The 17,136-nt window shown below is 38.3% G+C and overlaps 2 protein-coding genes across 12 annotated transcripts in view; both read right to left on the reverse strand.

Moving 5' to 3' along the window:
* The window catches only part of agfg1a (ArfGAP with FG repeats 1a), a 56,103-nt gene extending 52,451 nt beyond the window's left edge, over window positions 1-3,652 (reverse strand). For 8 of the 9 annotated variants that reach the window (XM_073922778.1, XM_009291790.4, XM_009291789.4 and 5 more), the window contains exon 1: window positions 3,317-3,652. In XM_073922778.1, the coding sequence (XP_073778879.1) occupies window positions 3,317-3,483 (167 nt within the window). In that variant the 5' untranslated portion in view covers window positions 3,484-3,652. 9 annotated transcript variants of the gene reach the window in all.
* Window positions 3,653-5,753: 2,101 nt separating this feature from the next.
* Window positions 5,754-15,689, reverse strand: mrpl44 (mitochondrial ribosomal protein L44). Of its 3 annotated transcripts, none has more exons than XR_012390562.1 (5): window positions 15,436-15,629; window positions 12,491-12,713; window positions 8,629-8,874; window positions 7,504-8,240; window positions 5,754-7,323 (listed from the first exon to the last, which is right to left on the reverse strand). XR_012390562.1 is itself a non-coding variant. In NM_001030260.2 (5 exons), exons 1-5 carry the CDS (start codon window positions 15,606-15,608, stop codon window positions 6,052-6,054), a joined length of 999 nt encoding a protein of 332 aa, NP_001025431.2. In that variant the 5' UTR covers window positions 15,609-15,689; the 3' UTR covers window positions 5,754-6,051. The 3 variants fall into 3 exon arrangements, 1 of the variants encoding a protein (NP_001025431.2); XR_012390561.1 differs by having other exon boundaries at window positions 5,754-7,335; window positions 7,490-8,240; NM_001030260.2 differs by having other exon boundaries at window positions 5,754-6,229; window positions 8,062-8,240; window positions 15,436-15,689.
* Between the last annotated feature and the right edge of the window lie 1,447 nt (window positions 15,690-17,136).

The raw sequence follows: 17,136 nt of genomic DNA on the forward strand, positions 1-17,136 counted from the left end.
CAATGCATCAATGTATCATGTCTGATTTGTCCGGAGACACAGTGACGAGCGTTTCTTTGTCAAATCAGCGTTGTCAAATGTTGATGACGTAACCGCACTGATTCCGGAGCCTCTGAAAGTCCAGCACTGGAAAGCTGAGATTCTCTTCTTTATGCCAATCTTTGAATTGTATGAATCGGATCAGCGGATCAAAAGTTATTAAACATTTAAGAGCAATACTTATTTTTAGCCGCGGGCGGCTGTCTCGGTCTTTAAGGGTTAAAACCGTTGATATGCAATTGTTCATGGTATGATAATCGTGCACGTTCAAATCGTGGTAAACCGTCATACCGGTATATTGTTACAACCCTAATATATATATATATATATATATATATATATATATATATATATATATATATATATATATATATATATTAGGGGGTCACGATCCTCCAAATCCTCGATTTGATTACATTTTCGATTCTAAAGTTACGATTCGATTTTCGATTATGAATAATTAATTAATTAATAACGAATTAATTATTAGTAGCCTACCGTTTAAACTACCTGACTTGCACGGTCTTTGTTTTACCCATAAACAAATCATACAGTGAATGAATAAAGGTAAGTTACACACAATTACAACCTGTCAATCACTTTTTTCTGCGGGACTCGTGAATAGGCAGTGATCTGTGTCGTTATAATGGCGTCGGTAAAAAAGGTGCACAACCAACAGAAACCAGCCAACAGTATCTGAGGTGTTCGCTAAAATGACTAAGTACTTGTGTAAAAGTAAAAGATGGAAGCAGTCTACTGACTCGCTGACTGCCTTGACTCCCTGTCTCGAGCGCATGACAATGTGTGTGCGTCTGTGTCTGTGTGTGAATGAGGCCCCGTTTACACTAATGCGTTTTAGTTTGAAAACGCATAAGTTTTGCTACGGTTACGCCATCCGTCCACACAACGCCGGAGTTCTCGAGCGCCGAAAACGGAGCGTTTCGAAAACGCTGGAGAGGCCGTTTTCATTCTAAAACGCTGCTGCTCCGTCTCAGTGTGGATGGGGAAAGACGGAGACATCTGAAAACGGAGGCGGGGCTGCAGACATTCGCCTCTCTGATTGGGGCTTTTCCTCAATATTAAGTAGCCTAACACACAGTTCAGTCCTGAATCTTCTCCGTGTAAGTTCAGACTTCGCAAGTTTGATCAAGGCTGCATCTCTTCTTCTCAGTTTGATATGGAAAACATACCGAGGACACGCGTCAATCTTCACAGGGAACAGTGTACTTTATAACTTCATTCACATCACCTTGGCTACGTTGTTTCACTTTCTCAACAATAAAATGTAAACTTGATATAAGGAACTGCCTATTTTCTTTTTAATATTAACAACTAAACAGACAGCAGAAATGTTGAGGCGTCGTGCTGCATATATGAGCGTCATCTTCACTGTGTGGATATTTATAACAAAACGGAGCCGATAACAACTGCCTCCTTTCAATTTCAGTGAAAATACGAAACATACCCTCTCTTTTGCTGAATATCAGTTTTAATAATCGATAATGGCCATTATAAAAGTATAACATACAATAAGTTTATACATTATAGGAAATAAAGGCTAGCGATTGGTCAATATACAGAATGTAGGCTACGTGCTTACATTAATCATTAACTTATCTTTGCGCTCAGCCAAAACACGTTACCTGAGAACAAGTAATAGATTCCAATGACCAAAGTCAGGGAATATGTAGTTAGATAAAGACAACAAGATGAATGAAATATCACGTTTAATAAATATAGTGAGATTAGATCCAGCGGGAGATGCTTGATGAGAAGTCCAACTAGCAGAGCTCTCATCTGGGTAGAAATGCTGGAGCGCTTGCCAAAGTGTGTGTGTGTGGTCACGTGATGTGCGTTTTCAGCGTTTTGGTGTGGACGGAGAGCAGTTGAGAAACGATGGGTAAAACGCGAGTGTGGACGCGGATCGTTTTCATCCTAAAACGCCGTTTTAAAACTAAAACGCACTAGTGTAAACGGGGCCTGAGTGTGTGTGGTCACGTGATGTGCGTTTTCAGCGGTAGTGAGGAAAGAGGGCTGCTCAGAAATGCTACACGCCAGTGTGGATGTGGATCGTTGTCGTTCTAAAATGCCATTTAAAAACAAAGACATATTAGTTTAAACAGGGCCTGAGTGTGTATTTTTCGCGAGCGGATTTGCAACGGGTGCGGGGCGGAGGATCGCGATGCGCCCATCGTCTATCATCCCAACTGTAATGCGTACATAGCAGAGCTTGCAAACTGTGTTTTTTTTGTCGACAACACAAACGTTGTCAACATAACTAACTGGAAATCCAAAATACTTTCACACCGGCGACTTCATTGAAAGAGGAGAGGATTTAAGCTCTGTCGACGGGTATCCTGCGTCTGCAGTTTAACAAGCACTTCAACAAACATGTTTTTTTCCGCTTGGCAAGCCGAGCTGATGTGACATGGGGGCGTGGCAGCTTCAACGATTCTATTTTTTGATTCAATAATCGAAGTTGAGCATAAATTTCGATCGATTTCAATTAAAAATCAAAATCGTGACACCCCTAATATATATATATATATATATATATATATATATATATATATATATATATATATATATATATACACATACATGCATTTTTTTCTATATTTTATATGCAATTAATCATTCTGTAAACTTGATCTACCCCATACAAGCAACTCCTTGAATAAACTCAGCTTCATTTAGGGACTGTCAAGTTCTCTGCTATCAGAGAAAACACCGCATGAGTGCACACACCCTTTGCCACATGCCACCATGTGTCTCAATGACTATCCAGCCCTTCCACATGCTGTATAGGGGTTTATCTGAACCACAAGAGCCTCTCCTTGTAGTTAGATAAGACAATGCAGGGACATGACTATGTAGAAAGCATAACGTTACAGGTAGTAGCTCAAGTTTGCTGGAGTGGACAAAAGACACACATGAATAAGATGTTACCGCATTAGCCCACCCACCCAAAATTCAACTCACCCACACGTCAAGCCTGCTTATGCTAACTGACAGATAACCAACCCCCCAAGTCAACAAAACATTTACTCAGCCTTTATTTGCATTAAAGCCCCTCTAACAAAGCATGTATGCTAATGGATCAACAGCTGGGTTAAAACAATAGCTTTCACAATCTAGCAAACAGCCTAACTAGACACGTTCAGACAATGCGCTCACGGTGTCTAGTCTACTAGATAGGCAGAACACTACATTTTGAGACACAGCCCCAGTGTGTGAAAGAAAGAGGCTCAGACAGAGAGACAAGAGGGTGGCTTACAGGATGCCAGAGCAGGACGTGCAGACGAACGAGCCCACCGTCATGTTGGCGTAGGTCGGCCCGCGCTGGTCGCAGTCGAAGCACTTTCGGTTGGGCGCCAAACTCGTCATTTCTCGCAGCATCTTCAGGTGTTTTTCCTCCTGTTTTCGCTTCGCGCTCGCTGCCATGGCCGGAGCCGTTAATATAGCGTTAGTCAGTTAAAACAAGTGATATATTTAAAAGATCCAGTAAGTGTCCTGGGGAAAGAGTAACCAACGGAACTTCCTTTGAAACGGATTACCGGGAGACGGACCGGAGTTCTTCAGAAGGGCCTCACGTTTCTCGAACAACGGTAGTGAAGAGAGGAGGGTCTTTCTTTAACATCCAGTCTGCCCACTCGACTTTCACTACCAGTAATCTGCTCTCGACAGCCAGCCCAGCCCTCCCACTCTGTATTCATCTTCATTGAATTATTATACCGTGTAGTTTAACTTGACGACCAACAGGAGGCGAAGAGAACTCGGCGGACGCAAGATAACGCAGAGCTCAGTGCTAAAACTTCTTGTAAAACGTTATTTGCGGTGCTACAATTTATGGAAGTGGGAAAATTATACGCCTGGCAGTATTTTGCCTCGACGTGTGTGGTTATTAGTAAGGACAATTTTTGTTTATCTGTATAAAAGCGTCCAGAAACGGATGAATCCACTAGCAAAGGGGCGAAAACTCTGGAAAGGAAAAGCGAGTAGCCAATCGTAGACGACCTTCTAGGATCACGTGACCGCAGTCGAACCCGTTTAGCAGACTTCTCGAGTGCACGTTCTCGCCATAGACTAAATAAAAAACGGTTCTCGCCCTTATTTAAAGGGATAGTTCATCCAAAACTCCAATGTACTTTTAAGTCACCCTCAAGTGGTTTCAAACCTTTATGAGTTTTTTTTGTTGAACACAAAAAGAAGATATTTTGAAGAAAGCTGAAAACCTGTAAGCCACATGAGGATTCTATCGATCAAAACAAATACTATGGCATTCAATTTACATGTTTCTAACATTTCTAACTACTAATTGTGTCAAAGTCCCTTTGATTAATACATTTTTTTATCATAAAGTCTTTGGTTGTGTTTAAGAAAAGAAACACATTAAGGCTTGAAACAAGTAAAGAGTGAGTAAATGACAGAATGCTCTTCATTTTCAGCGCCCTCTACAGGAACACGTGGTGCAGCACATTAACGCGAATAAATCACGTCCAGTTCTCTGCTAGTGACCTAATTCAAAGGATTTAACTGGCTGAGGGCATGAATCATTTAAGAAGGCTATGAATTTGTGTTAAGCAATAATGGTGTAAATGAAACCAGATTAAACGTGTAGTGTAAAGAAGGTTCGATGCTGTCTTAAAGACTGCCATGATTAACAGATTTTAAGAGTCATCTAGACTCTATCTAGATAGATAGATAGATAGATAGATAGATAGATAGATAGATAGATAGATAGATAGATAGACTAAAAAATGCTGGGATCAACTTGTATTGGGACAGCATAAAGGAATCAAGTAGACTTCAAGGAATCAAGTTAACTTATTATTATTTTACAAATTTAATAGGATTGCAGATAAAACAATCAAGTTGCCCCTTAAAAAACTTAAGAGTTGTGTTGTTTCAGTTCATCTTAAATAAATAGTTTGAATAAATAGCAAACAATTGTATAGACAGATAGGTAGATAGACAGAGATAGAAATTTCCCTGTTGAAAAAGCTTTGTATAGAATATAATGGGAATTTTAGTGGTTTTAATGTATTCAATTCATCTTTATTTCTAATGCAGATTGTGTCAAAGCAGCTTAACATAGAAGTTCTAGTAAATTGAAACTGTGTAGTAGTCCCTGCAGATCTCTACTGGTAATTTGTTGCTTTTGTTGGTGTCTTTTTAACCAATGGCATACTAATGGCAAATGTGCCAAAATACAGAGTAACCAGTAAAATTCATTGGTTTTAATGTTTAAAAGGTAATGATTTATAATATCTTCATGGCATTTGTAGTGGAAACAATTTGAAATGGATAGACAGACAGATAGAAATGTCCCTGCTGTAAAAGCATTGTAAGGAATATAATGGGAATTTTAGCAGTTTTAATGTAAACCATTTTAGTGGATCTTTACTGGTGATTTGTTGTCTACTATTGGTGACACTGTTTAAACCAAATCCTTATGGCATATGTCCCAAATCACAGTAGTAACCATTAAAATGGACTAGCTTTGATGTTTAAAAGTTGATTGGTTGTAATGTTTTTTTAATGGGATTTGTATTGGAAACCATTTGAAATGAAGCTTTTAAGTTTGAAGAGTTTTGACTCTACCGCCTAGACTTTACCGCTAATGGTGACCAAAACTGCTATCCTTGACAACACATTAAGCTATGCCTAAATTTTTTTGCATTTAATCCAGAGAGAACACTTCAACTAGAACATTCGGTTCAGAACCTTTATTATCAGCCAAAGCGTAACATTTATATACAACAGTTGTTAATCAACAACAGATGAAATATAAAGAATCTGCATCTGCATAATAGATGAATGCTCTTAAGGCAGATGTATATGATGTTTTTACTGTCAGTCAGTGGTACATTAAGAGTCTCTCAGGCATGTTACGCAGGCCTCTAGTGACCTGACAGCAACACCCAACATACAGCAGATGAATGCATGTACTTTAGCTCTCCAAAACGTGTCCCACTGGAATATGCTCTTTAAGTCATGATACAGTGTCATTCATCCGCTGGTGAGAGCCTGTGTGCTGGGCTTCTGAAGCTGGTCTCGGGGTGCAGTGAAGTCAAATGGCCTGCGGTTCTCTGTGAAGCCGTAGAGTTTCCTCAAAGCCACTCGAGCCGCTTCTTCTTCAGCTATGAGGACAGTCTCGCCTGGACCCTGAGCCAACAGCTTACGGTCACTGACGCAATATAAAAGAGATGAAAAAAAAGATATGCCATTTTAAAAACCTATTAACACAAAGCGAGTATTGATTGTTTGCTATAGAAATAGTTTTCTGGAGGAGGCCAGAATAAATCTTGAACCCGGAATAACACAATTGATTATTTTACCAAAACACTTCATTTACTGATACAGTGTTGGTAATTTATTTTTAAGCAATGCTGCTGAAGGCAGGTCAATTTATTGCTGAAGGATGCCAGATGTCATTGTGATGTCATTGTGAGATGACATCTTTATGCAACCTAGGCACAAATCTGTAACTTGTGGATTTGAATACGCAACAGATAATGAAAATTGACTGGCCATCTTAGAAAAATATATTATTTGATGTGAATTTAGATTTGTTTATGAAACCAACACAAAATATTTTATTAACAACATATATTAGAAGAAATATAATGTTATTTTAACATTAACATTTGATGCATGTTCATATTAAATAGTAACTACACATTCTGAATAATTATAGTTTTAAAAGTTGGTACACACTCTGTAAAACCAGTGCACAATATGTATTTATTATTATTACTATAGTTTTTTTTTTTACCATTTACAAGTACACACTGCATTGTGTTTTACAATTATCACAAATGACTTATGGTCAACTTAAAGGGTTATTTCACCCAGAAATGAACATTCTGCAATTATTTACTCACCCTCTGTTCCACACAAGTTTGAGTCTTTTTTTCTATTGAACTCAAAAGAAAATATTTTAAAGAATGCTGGAAACAATTGAAACAAACAATTGTCATTCATAGAAGAAAAAACTAATTCTGTGTAAATCAATGGTTACCTATATCCAACATTCGTCAAAATATCCTCTTTTGTGTTCAAAAGAAATAAAACAAACTTTCAGAATTTTTATTTTTGGGTTTTAAACTTACGTGTTGCACAAAATTACAGTAACTATTTTTTATTCCCCAGTTTCATCTTTTTTATTTTTTACCTTTAATAGGACAGTAGACAGACAGTAGTAGACAGTGCTGACAGGAAAGCATGGGAAGCAGAGAAAGGGGAAGGATCAGCATAGGACAGGGGTGGCCAACCCTGTACCTGGAGAGCCACCTTCCTGCAGATTTCGGTTGCAACCCATATCAAACACACCTGCCTGTAATTATCACGTGGTGTTCAGGTCCTAATTAATTGGTTCAGGTGTGTTTGATATGGGTTGCAACTGAAATCTGCAGGAAGGTGGCTCTCCAGGAACAGGGTTGGCCACCCCTGACATAGGACCTTGAGGCGGGAATCGAACTCAGGTAGCTGTAAGCACTGGAGTACATGTTTTAACACACTTACCACTATGCCATTAACGGAGACATCCCAAGTTTCTTGTATAGTACCAAACTGATTAGTACATACAAACTAATATACACATAGTGATAAATCAACATTTAGTATTGCATAGCAACTAGTTGTCCTGCTAGGCTTCTCTCTCCAACTTTCTCATGGCTAATGTGCTGTTGGCTGACTAGCAGAACAGTGGTGTTTGATTTCTGGAGAATTTTAAAAGCTCCTTTCAAAAGAAAATTGTAAAGTTGTAAATTGAAAATTGTAGATCAATTTGATGCTAGGTGCATTTTGAAGATAAAGCTGCCAGGGTAGCCTAAACAGTGGCTAAATATAGCAACAACATCGCTACGTTGACACTGCCCTACCGACCATACAGATGAAGGCTCAGATATCGAGCAGCATGATTTTCCACAATGTTTTGCAAATGTTTTTGTTTTGTTATTTGCTATGTATTAAAAAAGAAAAATATTGTAACTTATTGTTCCAGTACTTGTGCCGTACCTGTAAAGGCCAACAAAATACAAAGGGAGGACAGTGCTGGCTCCAGCAGAGCGGATGAGACGGGGCTCAGGTAGAGCTACACCTTTACGGGTCAGTTCTTCCACCAGGAGCCCCATGGGATCCACCACTTTCCACATGTCAAACAGATCTTTGCCTATCAGCTGAGTTACGAGGAAATCCTGCAAAATGTCACACCTTTAGTACACACACACAGAGATTAGGCCTGTGACAAACATACATTTGCACAATATTATTATTTATAACATATCAGTAATTTAACATCTAAAACATTTACAAATATATAACACATAACGACAAATCAATTTGATACAATTTATTCAACATTTAATTCATTTTAAAACATGCTAACGATTATTCCACCAAATACGGATTCATAAAAAAATGCCATGTTGTCTAATAATCCATATAAAAATGTCTTTAAAAAAAGATAAATTAACGTTACATAATATATCACAAAACATAACATAAATTTAATGCACTACTTCAGTTCATTCAAATAATAACGATAATAATAGTAAAAGCACTTTTCCTGTACACTTGTCTTACCCTGATGAAAAGGCCGGCTCGCACAGGCCCGCTGCTCTGCTCCAGAGCACCAATTACAGCGAAGAACGTTCCCTGCAGGATGTGGTCCGGCACAGGAAACTCTGCACTCATCGTCAGCTCCTCCACAGCCAGGTTTCGTGCCACGTGACATATGACCTCTGACCCGGTCAGGTGACCTGCAATGGCTGCCACGCCCTCATCAGGAAGATTAGGAAAGCTGTTTTTGCACCAGTCACTCAGGAAACCCTGTGCACAACAACATTAGGAGAGAAATATCAATATCATATCATTAATTAATTCATTTTCTGTTCAGCTGTCCTTTTATTAATCTGGAGTTGCCACAGCGGAATGAACCACCAACTTATCCAGCCTATGTTTTATGCAGCAGATGCCCTTCCAGCTGCAACCCATCACTGGGAAATATCCATACACACTCATACACTGGATAATTTAGCCTACCCAATTCACCTATAGTGCATATCTTTGGATTTGTGGGGGAAACCGGACCACCCTGAGCAACATGACTTTGTGTGTGTGTTACTTTAGGAACGCTCTTTTCTCTATTTTACACGGATTTATTCTTCATTTAATTATTTAACCCTTGTGGGCTGTTTGGGATGTTTTCATCCACTCCCGGGTTATTTTGAGTCTTAATTTGGATAAAACTTTCTCTGTGTTTTAGCATATGAAAAGACTTTTGGTTACAAATCTTATTTTGACAAATATTTTAGGAAAATGCTTTGAAAGTTTTCAAAAGCTCAACAATACACTGAGCAAATTTACTACCCTTCCGTTGTGTTGGTGGCTGTTTTTGCCCCATTGACTTTCATTATAATGACATTTTTTGATAGATACCTGTTAGAAACAGGTAAAATTAGCAATTTTTACTAGTGATCAACAGTTGCAGTGAAAAAAAAAACATAGTTTCTGGCTTTTATATGGAGTACATGTGTGCACATGTGAGAGAGAGAGACCTTTGCTCACTTACTTTGATATGTCTGAAAAATCAGACAGCAGCTCAGCTCTTACAACACAGTAAACATAGTAAAGCCTGGTTTATACTTCTGCGTCAAGTGACCGGCGCAACTCACGGCGCAGGCAACGCGCGTGGCTGTGCATTTATACTTCTGCGCGCTGTCTCCGTTGGTCTGCATTAACACTTCCGAAACGCTAGTGGGCAGTGAGGTGTAAATGTTCCTCTGTGTCGAGTTTCTTCGCTTCTGTTTTGCTATTCTGAACACTTCCTGGATGTACAAGTGACTCAAACTCGCTCATTTTGAGGCAGGAACCAGCGGACGTGCAACAACTTTAACCATGAGGTAAACAAAGAACAAAACTTTCCATCCGGAGCTCCTTCACGGGACTCCACACTTGTAAACAATCGCTCGCGCCATTCGCGCGGCTCTCGGTCCCGCCCAGACTCGTCGGCGCTAGCAAGCCGACCAATCACAGAGCTTGCGCTACGCGTTGTTGCGACGTGTAGTTACAATTTTTGAGAGGTGCACGTCAGTGACGGCGACGGCCACGGCGATGGGCTATGCGTCAGCGCCGTAGCATACGCCGGTGTTTGACGCAGAAGTATAAATCAGCCTTAAGTGTACACTACATGACAAAAGTCTTGTCGCCTATCCTAAGTTTTTAGGACCAACAAATAATAACTTGATTTTTACACTTATTTTACCAAAACAAAACATGATCATGCCTTGATTTTTAATTATTTGTACAGTAAGGTCTGAAGCCTGGTTTATACTTCTGCGTCAAGTGACCGGCGCAACTCACGGCGCAGGCAACGCGCGCAGCTGTGCATTTATACTTCTGCGCGCTGTCTTTGTTGGTCTGCATTAACACTTCCGAAACGCTAGTGGGCAGTGAGGTGTAAATGTTCCTCTGTGTCGAGTTTCTTCGCTTCTGTTTTGCTATTCTGAACACTTCCTGGATGTACAAGTGACTCAAACTCGCTCATTTTGAGGCAGGAACCGGCAGACGTGCAACAACTTTAACCATGAGGTAAACACAGAACAAAACTTTCCATCCGGAGCTCCTTCACGGGACTCCACACTTGTAAACAATCGCTCGCGCCATTCGCGCGGCTTTCGGTCCCGCCCAGACTCGTCGGCGCTAGCAAGCCGACCAATCACAGAGCTTGCGCTACGCGTTGTTGCGACGTGTAGTTACAAATTTTGAGAGGTGCACGTCAGCGACGGCAATGGCCACGGCGAAGGGCTATGCGTCAGCGCCGTAGCATACGCCGGTGTTTGACGCAGAAGTATAAATCAGCCTTGAGTTTGCTTAGACAAAAATCTTGTAACTTAACAGAAATAATGTACAGTGTAGAATATAAAGTCATGATGGAGTGGAAAAAGAGTTAATATTGTGTTTGACTTTCATGAGCTTATACGACTGCATCTATATATCTCTGCAATGACTCTAATAATTTATTAATAAAGTCATCTGGAATGACAAAAAAAGCGTTCCTGCAGTTCATCAAGATTATTTTAATTCATCTTCAATGCCTCCTCTATTTTACTCCAGACATGCTCAATAATGTTCATGTCTAGTGATTGGGCTGGCCAATCCAGGAGCACCTTGACCTTCTTTGCTTTCAGGAACTTCGATGTGGAGACTGAAGTATGAGAAGGAGCGCTATCCTGCTGAAGAATTAGCCCTCTCCTGTGGTTTTTAATGTAATAGCTAGAACAAATGTATAGATACCTCAGGCTGTTGATGTCGTCATCCTCTCTGCAGATCTCTAGCAAGCCCCACAACCTGAATGTAACCCCAAACCATGACTTTTCCTTCACCAAACTTGACTGATTTCTGTGAGAATCCTGGGTCCATGCAGGTTCCAATCTTAGTTCCTTCTGTAGTATTTGTGATGATTGGGATGCAGTTCAATAAATAATTCATCAGAAAAATCTACCTTCAGGCAGTTTTCCAAATGATTAACTAGAAGTCCAGTTATTATTTGTTGCTCTTACAACTGTGATCGATGAAAAGACTTTTGTCAGGTAGTGTGTATTTATGCATACACACTTTCATTTGTTGTTGTTCTCCATAGAAGTTTTTCTAAAGGGATAATAGTGTCAACTGATGATTAACAGTAAAAATTACAAATTTGACCTCTTCTCAACAGGGAAAACCACCAACAATCAAGAATGCAGGATTATATGCTGTCATGGCTTTGCAATCAAAAAATGTCATTATAATGAAAGTCAATGGGGTAAAAACAGCCAAAAAGATTATGAAAGGGTAGTGCATTTCAACAATACACAAGGGTTAATTTAATCATATATTTAGTGTTATAACTATGGTTTAACCTCTGTTGTTTAAATTATATTGTGTATGTTTGAGGGATATTTGATTTCATAAGTCAGACTGACTGAATTATTCAGAAGCAGCTCTTCCTATAGAATAACAAAACTCAGTCTCATGAATAATATTTAGACAGCTAACACTTCACTGGAGTACACAGAGGCTTATGCTACATCACCAAAAGTAACGCTGCCTGACAGAGATTTTAAAGCTGAAAGATTTTAAAAAATTAGAGGGGTAAAGCTCAAAATTAGCCAGTTTTTCCCTTACAGTAAAAGCTAACAGATACTAACGTTGTTTTAACAGATTCTAACGTTGATTTTCAACATGCATAAATCTGTTCAAATCTTGCAACTCAGATGATTTAACTCTACTTTTCTTTACTACCTTTCCGTTGGCTCCTGCTTCTGCATTTTACAGCCAAGTTCCTCTTTGATAAAAGCCTAATTAATACAGTTTTGATGTTAGACAGATATCAACAAAACAGATCTGGCAACCGGGCATAGATCTGCTTTGTCTGGCGTGGCAACTGTGATCTGACTGTGCTTACCGTAGTGAAGTGTTGACCGTGATCACGCAGCTCAGTGTTGTCTTTCAGGTTAAGGATGGCGGACTCTGAATCCAAACCCAGCGCTTTCCTCCTCTCCACCTCAGAGCGTAGGTAACAGGAATTCACAAACGCCGTCTTCAGCAAATCCACAGAGAAACTCTCCTGCAGACGGACTCCGAAAGCTTCCACCTCAGCATGGTAATCAAAGTTCGGCTGTTCAGAGCTGATCAAAAGACAAGACACAAGAGAGTTAAAGCCATGGATGGAGACATAATTTCAGAGGTGATGTGGACAAAACATCAATATCAATACAATTATAGTGAAACACACATACACACTTGCACACAAAATGTATATACACCACCTGACAAAAGCCTTGTTGCCTATCCAAGTTTTAGGAACAACCAATAATAACTTGACTTCTAGTTGATCAATTGGTATCAGACGAGGCTTATATGAAAGGCAAAGGCCTCTAGATTATGCTTAATTTACCAAAATAAAACTGATCATGCCTTGATTTTTAATGATTTAATTAGGACAGTAAGGTCTGACTTTGCTTAGACAAAAGTCTTGTCATTTAATATAAATAATGCACAATAGAATATTAAGTCATGGTGCAGTGCAAAAAGAGTTGATATGACTCCCATGAGCTTGGAGGACTGCATCCATACATCTCTGCAATGACTCAAATAACTTATCAATAAAGTCATCTGGAATGGCAAAGAAAGCGTTCTTGCAGGACTCCCAGAGTTCATCAAGATTCTTTGGATTCATCTTCAATGCCTGCTCCTCCATCTTACCTCAGACATGCTCAATAATGTTCATATCTGGTGAGTGGGCTGGTCAATAGTAGAGCACCTTGACCTTCTTTGCTTTCAGGAACTTTGATGTGGAGGTTGAAGTATGAAGAGGAGCGCTATCGTGATGAAGAATTCACCCCCTCCTGTGCTTTGTAACGTAATGGGCAGCACAAATGTATTGATACCTCAGGCTGTTGATGTTGCCATCCACTCAGCAAATCTCTCGCTTGCCCCCACACTGAATGCAACCCCAAACCATGACTTTTCCTTCACCAAACTTGAATGATTTCTGTAAGAATCTTTGGTCCATGCAGGTTCCAATACGTAATCTGCAGTATTTGTGATGATTGGGATGCAGTTCAACATAATTCATCAGAAAAATCTACCTTCTGCCACATTTCTAAATGATCAACTAGCAGTCAAGATTGACGACAAGACTTGTCAGGTAGTGTATTTATAATTTTATTTAATACAATTTTATTAATATAGATGTCTTTTAATCATTTACAAAAGATAATTCCCCCATTAATTTATCTTTATATTCTTTCAAACCTGTATTATTAATTTAGTAAGATAGCTTATTGATGATTAATGTTGAGTTTGTATTATAATTTATCACTTGCATGTGTTTTTGATGCCTGTGATTGTATAATTATTTTAAAAGTATTCAGGTATAAGAAATTGCACCATTTGTGTTTTTAACTTTGATTAAGTTTATTGAATTTTTTTTGTACCATTCAGTTACTGTATTTGAATACTGAAAGACTCGGTAAACGCTGAAACACTTTATTTCAATTGTATATTTTTCTGTATTGTATTTATAGAAAATACTCACAACACATGCAAATACAGAAATGCACTGCAAATAGCTTAAACCACAACGAAAATAAGTTGGGTAAACCCAAAAAGTTTATAGATTGTTTACTAGATTTGATGGAGATGCAAATATTGAACATTAAGTAATCAATCTCTGACTAAACAAGTGCATAAAAACACTCACAACACATGCAAATACAGAAATGCACAGCAAATAGCAAAGACAACTGTGAAAATGTGTCAGGAGACCCAAAAAATGTATAGATTGCTTATTAGATTTTATGGAGATGCACTCCCACTGCAAAATCATCCCAGGTGATCTAATATTATAAATTCTTTTCGAACAGAGATATTAAGTCATCTGGTGAAATTGTATTCATATCGCAATATTTATCGCAAAATAAAAAAATGCCACCCAAAGTTATTCATATTTAAAATGCATACATGAAATGCTAACTGAATACTCGGAAAACAAAAACCATTGTGGACGGCAAAGTAAGAATTTCATTGTACAGGGAAACGTGTTTCCTTACTGTGCACATGACAAAAAACAATTGAATTGAATTGAATTTCATGTTTACGCATGGAAATGGTCTATAACTAACAATTGAAAATTCTTGTAAATATTATTTTTATTGCTCAAGCCAAATCATCTACTTAAATTAACCACTAATATTGAAACAAACAGCTCTATGGCTCTATAACGCAAATTATTTAGACAGATGGTATGCATATAGCTTTACTACAATTAGAATGATATTTACTTCTTTGTTGAACTATTGAACACTAAATGTGAAATAACAATAGTTAACTGTGTTTAGTACATTTGTTTAGTGCATCTGGACATTTGTACTCATTGGCTGTGTCTCAATTTCCTGTGAGCTGTCTTTTTTTTGGTCAACACAGATAACGTACACTCTTAAGCAACTGAGGTAAAGTTGGTATTATATTATCACATTCGGGCTTTCAGCTTACTATTATAATTTCACCAAAATATTGTTTGCAAATTCTAAATAGTGAAATCATATTAGCAGCCAAACGACTATCAAAGTACAGTATTGTTCAGTCAAATAAATAATGCTGCTGCTAATGCTGTTTTCAAGTCATACCTACCTGTGATTGACCAGACCCAATACTCAAAGTAGCATGGTAAACATAAGAAGCTTGTCACAAGTTGTCACTGAACGAATGTGCGAATATAAAACCAACTTTACCTCAATCCTTAAGCCCTCTTGACACCCATATATGCATCCTAGGAAGGCGGTTGAACATGATTTGTGTCACAGCCCTGTGTCTCACTCATAAGTGGCCTTGAGATGCTTTACTGACCGTGGCTTTGGAGCTGGAGGTCCCTCCAGCTTCAACTTCTTGCGCATGACGAACATGTAGGCCTTCATCCATCTCTTCTTCTCTCTGATTTGGGTGAGCATCACTCCTCTGCACACATGATGATAATGCAAAGGCAAAACGGCACGACTCACGAGCGCCCTGCACGCCGCCATGACAGCTGCGACCTCACACACTGCGCATTCCGCGAACGAGCGACTGAAACCCGGGGGCAAACTGTCCACAGCGCCGTCTCCTGGCCGGAGCTCCTAGTTGGTGTTTTAACTTTTGTAAATAACTACATTTGAAAAAAAAAAATTTTTTTTTAATGTAAATTGATAATTATGCACCCACTCCCTCTTTTTTTTTATCATTATTTTATTTTTCTTATCTCATTTATTCCTTCTTGTTAAGGATTGTGAAGTGATTAAATTGTATAATGAAACTAAATGCTGGTTCTTGTTCATTCATTCATTTTCCTTTGGCTTAGCCCCTTTATTTATCAGGTGTCGACACAGTAGAATGAACCGCCAACTTATCCAGCATATGTTTTACACAGCGGATGCCCTTCCAGCTGCAACCCAGAACTTGGAAACATCCATACACTCTCATTGCAGACACATACACTGTGGACAGTTTAGTTCACCTATAACGCATGTCTTTGGGGGAAACCGGAGCATCCGGAGGAAACCCACACCGACATGGGGAGAATATGCTAACTCCACAAAGAAATGCCAACTGACTCAGCCAGGACTCCAACTAGCAACTTTCTTTGCTGTGAGGCAACAGTGCTAACCAATAAGCCACCATGTCGCTCCCTGGTTTTTGTTAATAAAGCAAAATAAGAGCAATAATAAATACAAAAGAATCCTAATTTAAAGTTTTGTTGACTGAAATACGCTTTTATTTTCAGTATCAGAGACTCTCTACTAGAAAGCACTTCACACTTTAAAATTGTGTAAACTTTATAATGTATTAATATAATTACTGCATAAGTAGATTTTGTATTATGTTAATTCTTCCTCCCCCTGGCATCTAAATTATTTATGTAAAATGTCATATGCTGTTCCTTAAAAACAAAACAAAACTAAACTAAAAAACATCTGAGGTGGTGCAAGTCATAACTGAAAATCGAATGTGCAAACAATATAAAAATATCCTGGCATAATGAATTTAATTTCAGTCACTATATGATCACAGAACAGTGTGTTTTTTTAGACAATATGAAGAATGATTTTAAATTGTGTGTAATGTCTATTGTAATGTTTTTTTTTTTTTAAATTGAAATGTAATGGCTTTTCTGCATGACATTTAATTTCATATATTTATTTTGTCATTAAATACTGTTTTAACAGTGGCAATATACATCCATGTGTTTGTGTACGATATAAAAAGTACTGTGGTGGTACCATGTTATTCCAAGGTATATCAATTATAAATGCTAGCTTAAGTTTTAGTGTTGACATTATTCAGAACATATTAATTACAAAAATAAACGTTCTTGCATGTTCGCTTATTCAAACTATAACCATTACTTTATATAAATAACCTTTTTACTTTAATTAGGCCATACAATATAAAAATTATCATAGAGAAATTAAATTACAATTAAATAATAATTATATTTTCTAACATATATATAATGCTTTTCTGGACATTCAAAGCGCTTTACACATTGGGGGGAATTTGCTCATCCACCACTAG

This window comes from Danio rerio, chromosome 15 (assembly GCF_049306965.1).
Source record: "Danio rerio strain Tuebingen ecotype United States chromosome 15, GRCz12tu, whole genome shotgun sequence".
NCBI classification, from domain to species: Eukaryota; Metazoa; Chordata; class Actinopteri; order Cypriniformes; family Danionidae; genus Danio; species Danio rerio.